Here is a 15,330-nt window from a genome sequence, read left to right on the forward strand (position 1 = left end):
AATCCTTTATAATTTTAATTATTTAATTGCTCCTTCCTCTCTTCTTTGGCATGTTGTGATATTTCTGATAGTTGGATAATAAACCGTTTTATTGTAATTTGTCTTTTTAAATTATTTCGAGTCGATATTAAAATTTGGAAAAAGGGGATACTTAGATTGGTAAAAATACGCGAATTTCCTCTTACAACTTCGGTTGTTGTTCAGGGTACAGTTGAGGTTTTAACGAAGTTTGAGCAAATACATAATTAGCAAAAAAGAAAGTTTAAATAAAGTGATTAAACAAAAATTATTACAAATATCATAAATAACAGTTCACAAATGCATATATAGAGATTTTTTGAAGGTGAGAAATGGTCTTCACAATTTGAGATTGATCGAACACACTGTGCTCGAATGCTCGTGTAAACGTGCGCCATCTATCGTAGGATAAATGTACTATGCCAAAAACCTTCGCGGGAGTGTATTAAAAAACTTTCCGAAGTTTCGCGGCAATCAGATAAATGGTGTGGTAATGCATGAAGGACACACACATACACACACACATTTTTTTATATATATAGATTACTGAAGACAGGTTATCTAAAACGTCAGCTTTTTAGGCTATAAAATCTTGCAATTTAGATTTATGATTGAGTTTTTAAATCTATACTAATATTATAAAGAGGTAATGTTTGTATGTATGTTAGTTTGTATGCAGCAGGTAATCTCCGAAACTACTCATCCTATTTCAAAAATTCTTTCACCAATATTTAGAATGGAACTTCAGGGTGGACATAGGCTGTATATTATTCCGTTAAACATGGGAGATGAACAGTTCTTTACGGTAATCCTTCCCCGTAAGGCTTACTGTAAAGAACCCTGCTTCTATTATACTATTTTAGATGCGGTTTTTTGCGTTTTTTGATAGCGTTTTAATAGAGTATGTCAAGAGAATGTACACTAAGAAGGGATTTTTCGATATTCCCCCCGCAGGGGAGAGTGACAGGATTAAGGCTTACTGTGAAGAACTTGGCTTCTATTATACTATTTTAGATGAGGGTTTTTGCGTTTTTGATTGCGTTTTAACAGGGTACGTCAAGAGAATGTACACTAAGAAGGGATTTTTCGAAAAATTTTCTCCCACGGGGGAAGTGTTATACATTTATAATAGATACATTTTGAGCCACAACAAGGTGTGGCGGGGTCTGCTAGTATTTAATAAAACACAATCTAGAAATTTTAAAGTATGAAAATGAAAATTGTATTTTATTTATTTATTTTTTTGCATTATAAGAATAACTGAAACAACTGAAATGCAGTCAAAATTCAATTTAGTGTTATCATTTGTTTTGTTCTGAGAATGGCATTAAATTGAGAGTTGTGCTAAACTGAATAATTCAAACAATTGTCGATCTGTCCATGTGTTTGAAATTCACTTGATTTGGTGATAGTCATTTGCAATGAAAAAGCACAGTTATTAATTTACAAACACTGAAGGATTCTCTACTGAATATTAATGAGAAAGATCTGTTCAGTAGTATGCATTAGTTATGAGGATTTATTATAATTTTGTTGTGTCAAACTTTAGTTGACAACTTAAGCAATTCTGTACTGCTTTACTGCAAAACAAACAAATACATTTCCAAAGATGTTTGGGTCAATGTTTTGTTAATAAAAAATACAAGAAAATTATAGGTAAATTGATAAATTAATAAGCATAAGTGCTTTATCTGATGACAGTAAGTTCAATCATTCATTTATCATTATGGGAACATAATTAAAAATCATAAGAAATTATTCAGTATAATGGAAAAATACAATTAATATCAAAAATGTTACATTATAAATAAAGAACATGTAGAAATTACAATAATGTAATTAAAATAATGTAAAAAGTAAACAAAACTAAATTCAAAACACAAAATTATATTGCATTGTGTTAATTACATCATGACTGTGTAGTAAACATAATTACAGCTTTAACAATTGAAAATTATATTAAATTGTTTCTAGATTTTAACAAGTTTTAGACTATTTTGTGACAAGTATCTTATATGAATGCAGCTATAAAGTTCAGTAGAGATTTTTCTGAACTTTCTCTTCAGTCACTTTTCAGACCAATATATGAGGGTACCCAAAAGTAAGATCTATTTTTTAAAAAATACAAAGAAACGTTTATTTTCAATAATTTTCATATCATTTTAAAGGTTGAACATTTATCTGTTTTTCTACATGATTGCCATTTCGGTTGATGCATTTTAGTAGTCGATCTGGCAGTTTTTGTAGGCCCATGTGATACCTGCTTGGTGCCATGTTGCAGTTCCCATCTTTCACACACCTTCCAATATTGCAACTTTTCTGTTAAAATCTTATGGTGCTTGGGGAAACCCCAAGAACCAAAATGCAGAGATCATCCATAGTGATTGGTCGATCTTCACCCATGGTTTGCTCAACCTTTGACTGTCTCGTTGAAAATTGAGTCTCCCGCTTCTTTCTTCGCCATGAATTTCTCTACAATCAGCTGCAAACTCCCTACACCACTCAAACATTTTTGACATCTATGCAGGGCTTGCTGTACACTTCTGTCAATTGCCGATGAACTTCAATTGGTTTAACACAATGTGGTGGTGAGCCGGTATGACATGGACATACAAAAACTGCCACAATGCCTACAAAACTGTATCAATCAAAATGGCAATCATGTACAAAAATGTTTGAGCTTTTAAACAATATGATCATTGAAAATAAACATTAAACTTCACTCTGACACCGGAGATGAAATACTAAATACTGAACCTGTTACCGGTGTAAAATAAACATTTCTTTGTATTTAAAAAAATAGGAGACCTTACTTTTGGGATTACCCTCGTATTTTTGACTTGTGTACTGTACAGACTCTTACATGATACAGAAAACGAATCTTTAGAAATGTTTATTTAATGTTAAATGAGAATGTTTTAGTTTATCAAAGGTATTTTTCTTTCATTTTTGATCATTTTCAGAACATATAAGATGAATCAGAGTCTACACTAATGATTTTCTCCATTTTTGCTCTACAGACACTGAGGGTCTTTTTATTGGTTCCCATCATGTGTACAATGGGTGGGTGGTGAGAGATGGGATCCTAAGACACCCCCACCTTTGAAAAGTTCTGGGATTGCCATCCAGATTTGATCCCTAGTCCCCACATCAGTAGCCGATAGCTTAATCCCTCAGCCATTCAGTGTTTGAGTGTACTGTACACTAGTTTTGGCAAAACCAGAAAGTCTCAAAATTGATTAACTAGTTTCAACAAAACTGCTTCAAATTTAGTAGAATTTTTTAATATTGTATTTTATTAATATAAGTACTAATATAATACTATAATATAATATATAAATACTAATATAATATATAAGTACTAAACTAGCCAACGTACACAAATATGCCCGTATTAAATTATTTTTGCCAAAAAGAGGATATTGTTTCTTCAATATTGGTAAATGCTGGGGTCTAAGTATTTAACAAAAAGCACTGGAAAATTTATCATTTTAAAATTAATGTGTGCTAGTTTTTACATTGATTTTAACATTAAACAGGAGCAATGTATGGATTTACTTTAAAAAAACTGAAGGATGATAAATTGGTACCATGTTCAAATTATAACATTATACTGAAATTTCCTGGATAGTATATCATAGTATATCAGCTATTTGGAATCATTATATGCATGTTTTACTGCCAACTAAACATAAAAAATGGCAAGTAAATACAATAATACAGATTTTATTGTCTGTTCAATACCAGTTTTGAAATTGGTTTTTTGCTAAAAATGCAGTTTACTGTAAACTGGTTAATTGGTTTACCAAAAACAAGTTTTGTTGCCAGCACTAGTCCACTCTATTGACTGTACTTTTATAAAATGTCTTTCAAAGATGCGCTACACTTTTTAGATTTTCTAACAATTTCACTTTCTCTAACAGTTTAAGATTATGTTCATAAAATTTTCACTCAGTTTTCTAAACTACTAAAATTATATCTATAATTTTAATTGAATATTTTTCTTATTTTGCATTTCAAATGATTAATTAATTAATATTATTATTATTTTAGGTTTATTGGCAAGATATTGGTGGTATGCACGAAGTAAAACAAAANTGTTGTGTGCTTAATAAACAATAGTGTAAATGTTTCTAGTAGGCTTTTATACAGTAGGAACTGGAAAGTGAAAAGAAAACTGTGATTTACATTAAGATATTTATCTTACAGCAGTAATCTGGATATAACTTTCAAATTTGTTTTTACTCTCTGCTATGTGGGCACTAAGAGTTCTTTTCTAGAGCTCATTATGGGTTCAGGCATGCCCACAATGGCACATTTAGGTTGTAAACTATATGGCTTTACATATCCAGAACAGCCCACACTCCAAAAAATTTGTCTTTCAACTGCCCAGATTCAATCCTGGGTCCTTCAGAGTAGTAAGCTGATGCCTTAACTTCTTTGGCTATCTGGCTAGCAACTGCCATAGTGAGATATGCTTGTATAAGGCCTGGATTTAGGGGTTAAAGATAACCTGGCTTAATAGACTGGTGTCCCATTGTCTCAGATTCCATGTTAAAATTCACAATACAAATCAAATTACTGTGGGTTTCTTTATTATATCTTGAATTACTTCTCCAGTGTATTTGAAATGTTTAGTTATTCAATTAGTAATTTGTTATAAATGTATATTCTATTAAGGGATAAATAAGGCATAAGTTTAAAAATTTTATACTCTGGGCTAGGGTCCAGCAGGCCCATTTATAAATTGGCATTACCTGTATTCATTATATTTCTTGAGAAATAGTGTAACCTGAAGATCAGTTTTTTAAAAATATTAAAGAATAATTGGTTAATTAAAATTTTATTGGATTATCATGGCAAATTCTCTTAATTTGTTTATTATTTCAGAGCTGATCTATATTATAGACTTATGGTAGGTTGTATGACAGGCTTGTCTACATAAATGTTTTAATGAAAGAATGTATGAAATAGGATCCAAAAATGAAAAACACCTTTAACAATCCAGCAAATAAAATTTACTGGATTGTTAAAGGTGTGATCTTTATTTTTATCATACTTATCCAGTATGTGCGATTTAGGAGTATAGGATCCAAGATTTGGATATGCTATTTGGTTTCTTGCCTTGAATAATTTAAAATGCCAATGCACAACCACCTTCAAAATTTCCCTTGGGTGACAGTACACTTTTGCCAGTGCTTGTACAGCTTCTGGAAGCATTGCTGTATGCCATTTTTTACAGCCACCCATAATGCCTCCTCCAATGCTTTCACTCCATTCAGAATTTATTCCTGAGGACAGATCAGTGAACAAGAAGCATTTTCTGGACATTTTATGTCACTTTTATCATAATAAATGGCATGATATGTCGCAAAGTGGACAGTGGTATCTTCTCCATCACCATATGCCTACTCATCAGTCCATAATGGTCATAGTTCCTCATAGAAAATGGTACTAATATGATTCCACATCCCACATATTCACCAACTTAACTCTTTGTAAATTTTGTCTTTCCACTGATGAACAACATCTGTAGGGACATCATTTTCAGTCATGAAATGTTGTAAAATAGCATCATTGGAAGTATTTCAGGTGGTTGCAAAACATGGCATACAGCAATGCAAACAAGTGCTGGCAAAAGTGTATTATCACTGAAGGGGTTATTTGGAACGTCGTGATGTCTGTTTTAAACTATTCAAGGCAAAGAAACACCAAGTCCCTGAATTTTTGGATCTTGTCTTGTATAAAATAACTTTTCAAATGTTTTCTACTCTCAATAACTCATAAATAATAAGACAAAATGATTTGAAAATATTTTAATTATATTGGAAATTTTGAACAGGAAAAATTCACATATTAGTTTAATACTAAATTTCTTTAAACCTACCTATCTTTTTACCTATTAATCTACCTACTTATCTTTCCTAGAATTAAATTTAGATAAAATTAAGAAAATAAACTGAAAAATTTTGATTATTAAACATTATACATTATTTTCATGAATTAAAACTGTTTAAACATTGATAGATACTTAAAAAATTATTAAAAGATAAGAGACATTCCTTAACAGAAGAAAATATGAAAGAAATTGCTGAAAAACTTCATGGATACACTGGAGCAGATTTAAATTGCTTGTGTAGAAATGGTAAGTCTGATAAATGACAATAATAATATAATATCTAGTTCATGGTTGCCTCTAAGCAACATTATGATGCAATTATGCAGTAATTTTTAAGAATTGGGTGCTGAAGACTTATGTTGTAATCAAAATTATAAGTTATTTTTCTTCTAAATAAGATCTGATAATAGCTGAAAAAGTTATGCATGTTGCTGGATTTTTTTGTTATGGAGTTGATGCTTAATTAACCGAAGGAATCAAACTTCTAACTTATGGAAGTCTTTTTCATAAAATTTGATAAATGTTTGAAATAGTGTTCACATCTTTAGTTTTAAACTGAATTGACAACTTCATAAAAACATTTTCCAAATTTTACATAAAAGACTTCTATAAAGTAAGGAGTTTAATTTATAACTTTAGTTTATTATATTAAAAGAATCAAATAAGATATCACATGAAGATACTGTTGCCTTTTAAGGCATTACATTGTACAAAAAAGTTTTGAATTTTGTACAAATTTATTATTATATCTGCTTCTTTGTCCTTTACGTCAGTTTTAGTTGTTTAGCTTGTCCATGAAAGCTTACGGTGCTTATATTAAGGTACATTATGAATGTGAGATTCGATCCGTGTGCAAACCAATTTTCCACTTTCCTCCTAACTTTTTGACATATTTTAAACAAATTTATCACCTTACTGTGAAAAATCCATCGTCAGAAAAACGGAATCGAGTATCTTATCAACATCGATAGAAACTTATAACTCTCCTCTTTAATGTAAACATTTACACATCTAAAAACAATGGCATTCTCATAATGCAAGACAAACTTTACAATTAAAGTCCGAATTTGTCATTTTGTTTTGGTCCCGGGAACAACTTTTAACCTCCATACCTGCTCCAATGACATCTATCTCCCACAACAGTTAATCACATGACAAATTTTTCCTAAAGAAGCGAAGCTAAAAGCGACTCCCCCCCGTGAAGTTTTTCATCTTCGGCTGGTCAAAAGTGATTCAGGTCTCAAAGGATTTTTGGACTGTTATAACTGTGTGTGTCAATCTACAAAAAGAAAAGGAATAATATTTTCTTCTCCGTGGAATGATTCTAGAGGTATGAAACAATTAATGTGAACACTTTCTCCGTGTATTAGGGGCTAGCAAACCAAGTTAAAGGTTCTCGATGTTAGTTTGTAATCATTAATTTTTGTTTAATCTAATAAACTGTTGTTTCCATTGTTAAATGGTGTCGCTTACTCGCATATTGCCTACACCTTATCGATGACCCCTCTCACCTTCACTCGACCTAATAAAAGGGATCCCAACCCCTTGGGATCGAAACTCGTAAACAAGCCATCCCCTGACAAGTGGGTAGTTTTCACCAAAATGTTGATGACAAAATGAGGTACGATCTCGTCATACCTCAGCATTTTGGACAAAGTTTCTCATTGGCAGAAGTTTACAGAACCTTCCAAAAAAATATATTTAAAACTGGTTTGACTATTACAAAAGTGTTTTTTTGAAAATTTATGACAATTACAGCTATTATTTCTGCTTACCTAAGTAGTATATCCTTTTACCTTATACAGCATAAAATCATTTTATTCAAACTTGGTCACTTGTAATGTACTAGCTTGATCTTTCTTTCCTCTTTACACCTTTAAGTGTTAAGTACTGATGCGTGTAATCTTTTCTAAACTAAGATAATAAACATTCAGGAATATTTGGTGTTATAGTGGAATGTAATTTTTACTAAAATAAATAAAACATGATAAAATATTTTAAGTCATAAATTGAAACACTGATAACATAAAAATAAAATAATAAAAATGATTTTATTTTTACAGTTTGTTTTATGTTGTTGAAAGAGCAATCAGATGATCTGGTTATGACGTTAAGTCATTTTAATTCGGCAATAAGAGAGATGAAACCAAGTGCTTTGAAGGAAATGGATATTCAGATTTCAAAGGTAAAATAAATTTCTTAGTTTATTTTATAAATAAAAATCATAAAAACAAGTTATTATAAAAATTTAATTTTGTCAAGTAAATATCAGTTTCCACTGTAAGTATTGTAATTATTTTTAACTTTTTGGAACATTGTTTACATATACATACATACATACATATATATATATAACTAGCTTACCCGTCGCGCATTGCTGCGATCTCAGAAGAAGCGAAATTCAGGCAAACTCGTTAAGATAAAATTAAATTTACATTTTATCATTTTTATTGAAACTTATTATTATTATATTATTATTCATTTTCATCGGGAAAAAACATTTCAAAGTGTCATTTCAATTCTGTTTATTTATTTGAGTGCTTGTGGATACACGATATTTTTTGTTTTTCTGTCTGGTGCGTACACGAATAAATCGGAAGGTTTTTTGACGCGTGAGTTGGCCACATACAGTTGTCCATGCGAGAAGCACGGATTCTCGAAATTTAGTCCACACACTCGCAGCGATTGTCAGAAGCGCGATATTCCCCATTTTTATATATATATTTTTTAATCCTTTATAATTTTAATTATTTAATTGCTCCTTCCTCTCTTCTTTGGCATGTTGTGATATTTCTGATAGTTGGATAATAAACCGTTTTATTGTAATTTGTCTTTTTAAATTATTTCGAGTCGATATTAAAATTTGGAAAAAGGGGATACTTAGATTGGTAAAAATACGCGAATTTCCTCTTACAACTTCGGTTGTTGTTCAGGGTACAGTTGAGGTTTTAACGAAGTTTGAGCAAATACATAATTAGCAAAAAAGAAAGTTTAAATAAAGTGATTAAACAAAAATTATTACAAATATCATAAATAACAGTTCACAAATGCATATATAGAGATTTTTTGAAGGTGAGAAATGGTCTTCACAATTTGAGATTGATCGAACACACTGTGCTCGAATGCTCGTGTAAACGTGCGCCATCTATCGTAGGATAAATGTACTATGCCAAAAACCTTCGCGGGAGTGTATTAAAAAACTTTCCGAAGTTTCGCGGCAATCAGATAAATGGTGTGGTAATGCATGAAGGACACACACATACACACACACATTTTTTTATATATATAGATTACTGAAGACAGGTTATCTAAAACGTCAGCTTTTTAGGCTATAAAATCTTGCAATTTAGATTTATGATTGAGTTTTTAAATCTATACTAATATTATAAAGAGGTAATGTTTGTATGTATGTTAGTTTGTATGCAGCAGGTAATCTCCGAAACTACTCATCCTATTTCAAAAATTCTTTCACCAATATTTAGAATGGAACTTCAGGGTGGACATAGGCTGTATATTATTCCGTTAAACATGGGAGATGAACAGTTCTTTACGGTAATCCTTCCCCGTAAGGCTTACTGTAAAGAACCCTGCTTCTATTATACTATTTTAGATGCGGTTTTTTGCGTTTTTTGATAGCGTTTTAATAGAGTATGTCAAGAGAATGTACACTAAGAAGGGATTTTTCGATATTCCCCCCGCAGGGGAGAGTGACAGGATTAAGGCTTACTGTGAAGAACTTGGCTTCTATTATACTATTTTAGATGAGGGTTTTTGCGTTTTTGATTGCGTTTTAACAGGGTACGTCAAGAGAATGTACACTAAGAAGGGATTTTTCGAAAAATTTTCTCCCACGGGGGAAGTGTTATACATTTATAATAGATACATTTTGAGCCACAACAAGGTGTGGCGGGGTCTGCTAGTATTTAATAAAACACAATCTAGAAATTTTAAAGTATGAAAATGAAAATTGTATTTTATTTATTTATTTTTTTGCATTATAAGAATAACTGAAACAACTGAAATGCAGTCAAAATTCAATTTAGTGTTATCATTTGTTTTGTTCTGAGAATGGCATTAAATTGAGAGTTGTGCTAAACTGAATAATTCAAACAATTGTCGATCTGTCCATGTGTTTGAAATTCACTTGATTTGGTGATAGTCATTTGCAATGAAAAAGCACAGTTATTAATTTACAAACACTGAAGGATTCTCTACTGAATATTAATGAGAAAGATCTGTTCAGTAGTATGCATTAGTTATGAGGATTTATTATAATTTTGTTGTGTCAAACTTTAGTTGACAACTTAAGCAATTCTGTACTGCTTTACTGCAAAACAAACAAATACATTTCCAAAGATGTTTGGGTCAATGTTTTGTTAATAAAAAATACAAGAAAATTATAGGTAAATTGATAAATTAATAAGCATAAGTGCTTTATCTGATGACAGTAAGTTCAATCATTCATTTATCATTATGGGAACATAATTAAAAATCATAAGAAATTATTCAGTATAATGGAAAAATACAATTAATATCAAAAATGTTACATTATAAATAAAGAACATGTAGAAATTACAATAATGTAATTAAAATAATGTAAAAAGTAAACAAAACTAAATTCAAAACACAAAATTATATTGCATTGTGTTAATTACATCATGACTGTGTAGTAAACATAATTACAGCTTTAACAATTGAAAATTATATTAAATTGTTTCTAGATTTTAACAAGTTTTAGACTATTTTGTGACAAGTATCTTATATGAATGCAGCTATAAAGTTCAGTAGAGATTTTTCTGAACTTTCTCTTCAGTCACTTTTCAGACCAATATATGAGGGTACCCAAAAGTAAGATCTATTTTTTAAAAAATACAAAGAAACGTTTATTTTCAATAATTTTCATATCATTTTAAAGGTTGAACATTTATCTGTTTTTCTACATGATTGCCATTTCGGTTGATGCATTTTAGTAGTCGATCTGGCAGTTTTTGTAGGCCCATGTGATACCTGCTTGGTGCCATGTTGCAGTTCCCATCTTTCACACACCTTCCAATATTGCAACTTTTCTGTTAAAATCTTATGGTGCTTGGGGAAACCCCAAGAACCAAAATGCAGAGATCATCCATAGTGATTGGTCGATCTTCACCCATGGTTTGCTCAACCTTTGACTGTCTCGTTGAAAATTGAGTCTCCCGCTTCTTTCTTCGCCATGAATTTCTCTACAATCAGCTGCAAACTCCCTACACCACTCAAACATTTTTGACATCTATGCAGGGCTTGCTGTACACTTCTGTCAATTGCCGATGAACTTCAATTGGTTTAACACAATGTGGTGGTGAGCCGGTATGACATGGACATACAAAAACTGCCACAATGCCTACAAAACTGTATCAATCAAAATGGCAATCATGTACAAAAATGTTTGAGCTTTTAAACAATATGATCATTGAAAATAAACATTAAACTTCACTCTGACACCGGAGATGAAATACTAAATACTGAACCTGTTACCGGTGTAAAATAAACATTTCTTTGTATTTAAAAAAATAGGAGACCTTACTTTTGGGATTACCCTCGTATTTTTGACTTGTGTACTGTACAGACTCTTACATGATACAGAAAACGAATCTTTAGAAATGTTTATTTAATGTTAAATGAGAATGTTTTAGTTTATCAAAGGTATTTTTCTTTCATTTTTGATCATTTTCAGAACATATAAGATGAATCAGAGTCTACACTAATGATTTTCTCCATTTTTGCTCTACAGACACTGAGGGTCTTTTTATTGGTTCCCATCATGTGTACAATGGGTGGGTGGTGAGAGATGGGATCCTAAGACACCCCCACCTTTGAAAAGTTCTGGGATTGCCATCCAGATTTGATCCCTAGTCCCCACATCAGTAGCCGATAGCTTAATCCCTCAGCCATTCAGTGTTTGAGTGTACTGTACACTAGTTTTGGCAAAACCAGAAAGTCTCAAAATTGATTAACTAGTTTCAACAAAACTGCTTCAAATTTAGTAGAATTTTTTAATATTGTATTTTATTAATATAAGTACTAATATAATACTATAATATAATATATAAATACTAATATAATATATAAGTACTAAACTAGCCAACGTACACAAATATGCCCGTATTAAATTATTTTTGCCAAAAAGAGGATATTGTTTCTTCAATATTGGTAAATGCTGGGGTCTAAGTATTTAACAAAAAGCACTGGAAAATTTATCATTTTAAAATTAATGTGTGCTAGTTTTTACATTGATTTTAACATTAAACAGGAGCAATGTATGGATTTACTTTAAAAAAACTGAAGGATGATAAATTGGTACCATGTTCAAATTATAACATTATACTGAAATTTCCTGGATAGTATATCATAGTATATCAGCTATTTGGAATCATTATATGCATGTTTTACTGCCAACTAAACATAAAAAATGGCAAGTAAATACAATAATACAGATTTTATTGTCTGTTCAATACCAGTTTTGAAATTGGTTTTTTGCTAAAAATGCAGTTTACTGTAAACTGGTTAATTGGTTTACCAAAAACAAGTTTTGTTGCCAGCACTAGTCCACTCTATTGACTGTACTTTTATAAAATGTCTTTCAAAGATGCGCTACACTTTTTAGATTTTCTAACAATTTCACTTTCTCTAACAGTTTAAGATTATGTTCATAAAATTTTCACTCAGTTTTCTAAACTACTAAAATTATATCTATAATTTTAATTGAATATTTTTCTTATTTTGCATTTCAAATGATTAATTAATTAATATTATTATTATTTTAGGTTTATTGGCAAGATATTGGTGGTATGCACGAAGTAAAACAAAAATTGAAAGAAGCAATAGAATGGCCAGTGAAGCATCCCGAAATATTTCATAAAATGGGAATCCCACAAACACATGGTATATTGATGTATGGTCCACCTGGGTGTTCTAAAACAATGATTGCCAAAGCATTAGCTACAGAAAGTGGACTTAATTTTATACCAATTAAAGTATGATTTATTTTTTAAATAATTTTTTTGATTATTGTTAGTGGATAATCTAAGAATGATACGTAGTTTTAATTCTGTGCTAAAATTGTTAATGAAGTTAATTCTAGATTTTAAATTTAATTCACTAATTTAGAAATTGGAATTTTCTAAATTATTTAATTAAAATTTTTAAAATTAATTTCAGATCTTTAATGTTACCATATGACGACAACGATAATATAACCACTCACCTATAGACCAAATTCTGTAATTTTAATTAAAAATTGCGTAAATATAGTTCAGAAATTCAATGATTTGATTTATGATTGCTAAATCTGGATCTTGGTTGATAAAGATGTCATTTTGAATTTATTTTTGAGCAGCAAATTTATCATTTAGTTTCTTCAGAATACTCCTTACAAATTTCATTTTATTGTATTTTTAAAGAGACCATCTGTTTGTCAAAGGCTGTGTTTTCATTAAGCAAGTAGCACTTGTTTAAATATTTGTTTGTGTTTCAACAATTATTGACTGTAAATTTGTAAAAAGTGATATATTTAGTACAGAATAGAGATAAATGAATTTTCTCTATTTGTACTAAATATTTAGTTACTTGATTAGAATTTTTAGTTATTTTGGATTCTTCTATTAAGGTTTTGATTGGATCTAGAAATTCTATTTGCTTCACTTCTTAAAGAAAATGTTTTGATCTTTTTTTAATCTTTAACCCACGGTTAGGCGCGCGGGGTTATATAGAACCCCCGGGGTCTTAAAACGCGTGTATTTTTTAAAATTTTTTTTGCTTAAAAATGATGCCCTCAGTACCTTCCTTCCATGGTGTGAAGATCGCACCGAAAAAATTTCAATTTTGCACGAAAAAAAATTTTTGCATAGACTCATAATGGAAATCAGTGGGGTGCTATAGTACCCCGCGCGCCTAACGGTGTAATTCATTTTCGCGCGACTAACGGAGGTGGGTCGATCTGACTTCGTGTTTTGAGGGAAAGCTTATTGGTTGATATAGAGTCAGTCATGATAGAAATGACCAATTAAAGCATAAAAGGCGTAAAAACAGGATTTTTAAAGCCAATAAACGGCAAAAAAGTTTCCCATAGACTTAACATTGACAGTTTGAAAGGTGGCGTTTTTTGGCGATATTTATTGCTAAATGGTGTTGAAAACATGTTTATTCGTCTAAATAATGTCAAGCGACTTATTATTAGCAAATTAGAAGTGGAAAAAAAGTATAAAACACGCGATTTTATTGCGATTGTTTACATACTTCCATGTGGTGGCCTTCGGGGGCGTGGCATTTCGCGGGAATATTTCCAGCAATTGTTTTTATAGGTCGATCTAATAACAGACATATAAATTAACCAATTACAGTGCAAAAGAAGTTTACTATCGATGTTATCTGCCAATAATCTCCATTTTTACCTCTACTTGCTGTGTGATTTTACATGGTGTTTTTTTGGAAATATTGAGATATTTTTGGCCCGGGGTTTGGTACAAAGAATTTAATTGTTGTAACAGTTAAAAAACACATACAGGAAGACGATTGACAGCTTAGATAGCATCAGACTTGTTTACAGTTTGTAAAATACACTCTTGAAGTCGACCAATTTTTTTTGAAAAATTTCTAAAAACGGGAGACTTTCTGTTTTTCGTTACGAATAAATAAAAACGATATATTTGAAGTAGTTTTCTTCACTAATACATCAAAAACACATGCCCACAAACATCCAAAATGAAAAAATCGCGAAAAAAACTATGCGTTTTGAAAAATTGAATTTTGAAACAGGGTTCTATAGAACCCCGCGCGACAAACAGTGCGAGAGTAACTGAACGCGCGTAACCGTGGGTTAATTGTTTAATTTTATGCTTTATATATTCTAGATATTCCTAAATTTAGTCATCCCACATTTATCTGTAAGCCAAATTCTTTATTTATGTTAGAAAGAAGATAGTAACAAATATAGGTCTGTGTTATAAAATTTCTGTTTACTGGAGTGTAAATGTGATTAGACAAACTATAAGTGGACAGCATATGGGTTCATGTATTTTAAATCTTGCTCTTGTATATGGGTATAAAATATATTTCTATGCCTTTATTTTTCATATATGTTTTAAGATAGAGCATGAAAATTATCTGGAATGCTTAAAGTTTTCCTCTTTGATTTATCACTTTAATACTTTACTACTAGTAAGAAATTGTTATGCTTTTGTATCATAAAAAGGTTTATTTTTGTTTAAATTTTAGTTACTTGCTTATTAATTTAACTTTCAGAAATCAATGCAATTTTCTTTATAGATGATATAATGTTATAAAACAGGTAACTGTTTTTTTCATTTTTTGTGTACCATTTGCTAAATTAAAATAAAGATATGTTGCACTCAGTGGGTGTTTTAATTTTGCAATTACAT

General features: G+C 30.7%; 1 protein-coding gene across 1 annotated transcript in view; it reads left to right on the forward strand.

The window, feature by feature from the left end:
* LOC111640647 (spermatogenesis-associated protein 5-like) overlaps positions 1-15,330 on the forward strand; it is a 92,205-nt gene that overhangs the window by 60,652 nt on the left and 16,223 nt on the right. Inside the window, exons 16-19 of the mRNA XM_023386679.1 lie at positions 4,072-4,104; positions 6,061-6,163; positions 7,981-8,102; positions 12,718-12,927. Of these exons, the coding sequence (XP_023242447.1) occupies positions 4,072-4,104; positions 6,061-6,163; positions 7,981-8,102; positions 12,718-12,927 (468 nt within the window). The remainder of the gene's footprint in view (positions 1-4,071; positions 4,105-6,060; positions 6,164-7,980; positions 8,103-12,717; positions 12,928-15,330) is intronic.

Source organism: Centruroides sculpturatus, unplaced genomic scaffold, assembly GCF_000671375.1.
Source record: "Centruroides sculpturatus isolate CEXI.00-Female unplaced genomic scaffold, Cexi_2.0 scaffold1192, whole genome shotgun sequence".
NCBI classification, from domain to species: Eukaryota; Metazoa; Arthropoda; class Arachnida; order Scorpiones; family Buthidae; genus Centruroides; species Centruroides sculpturatus.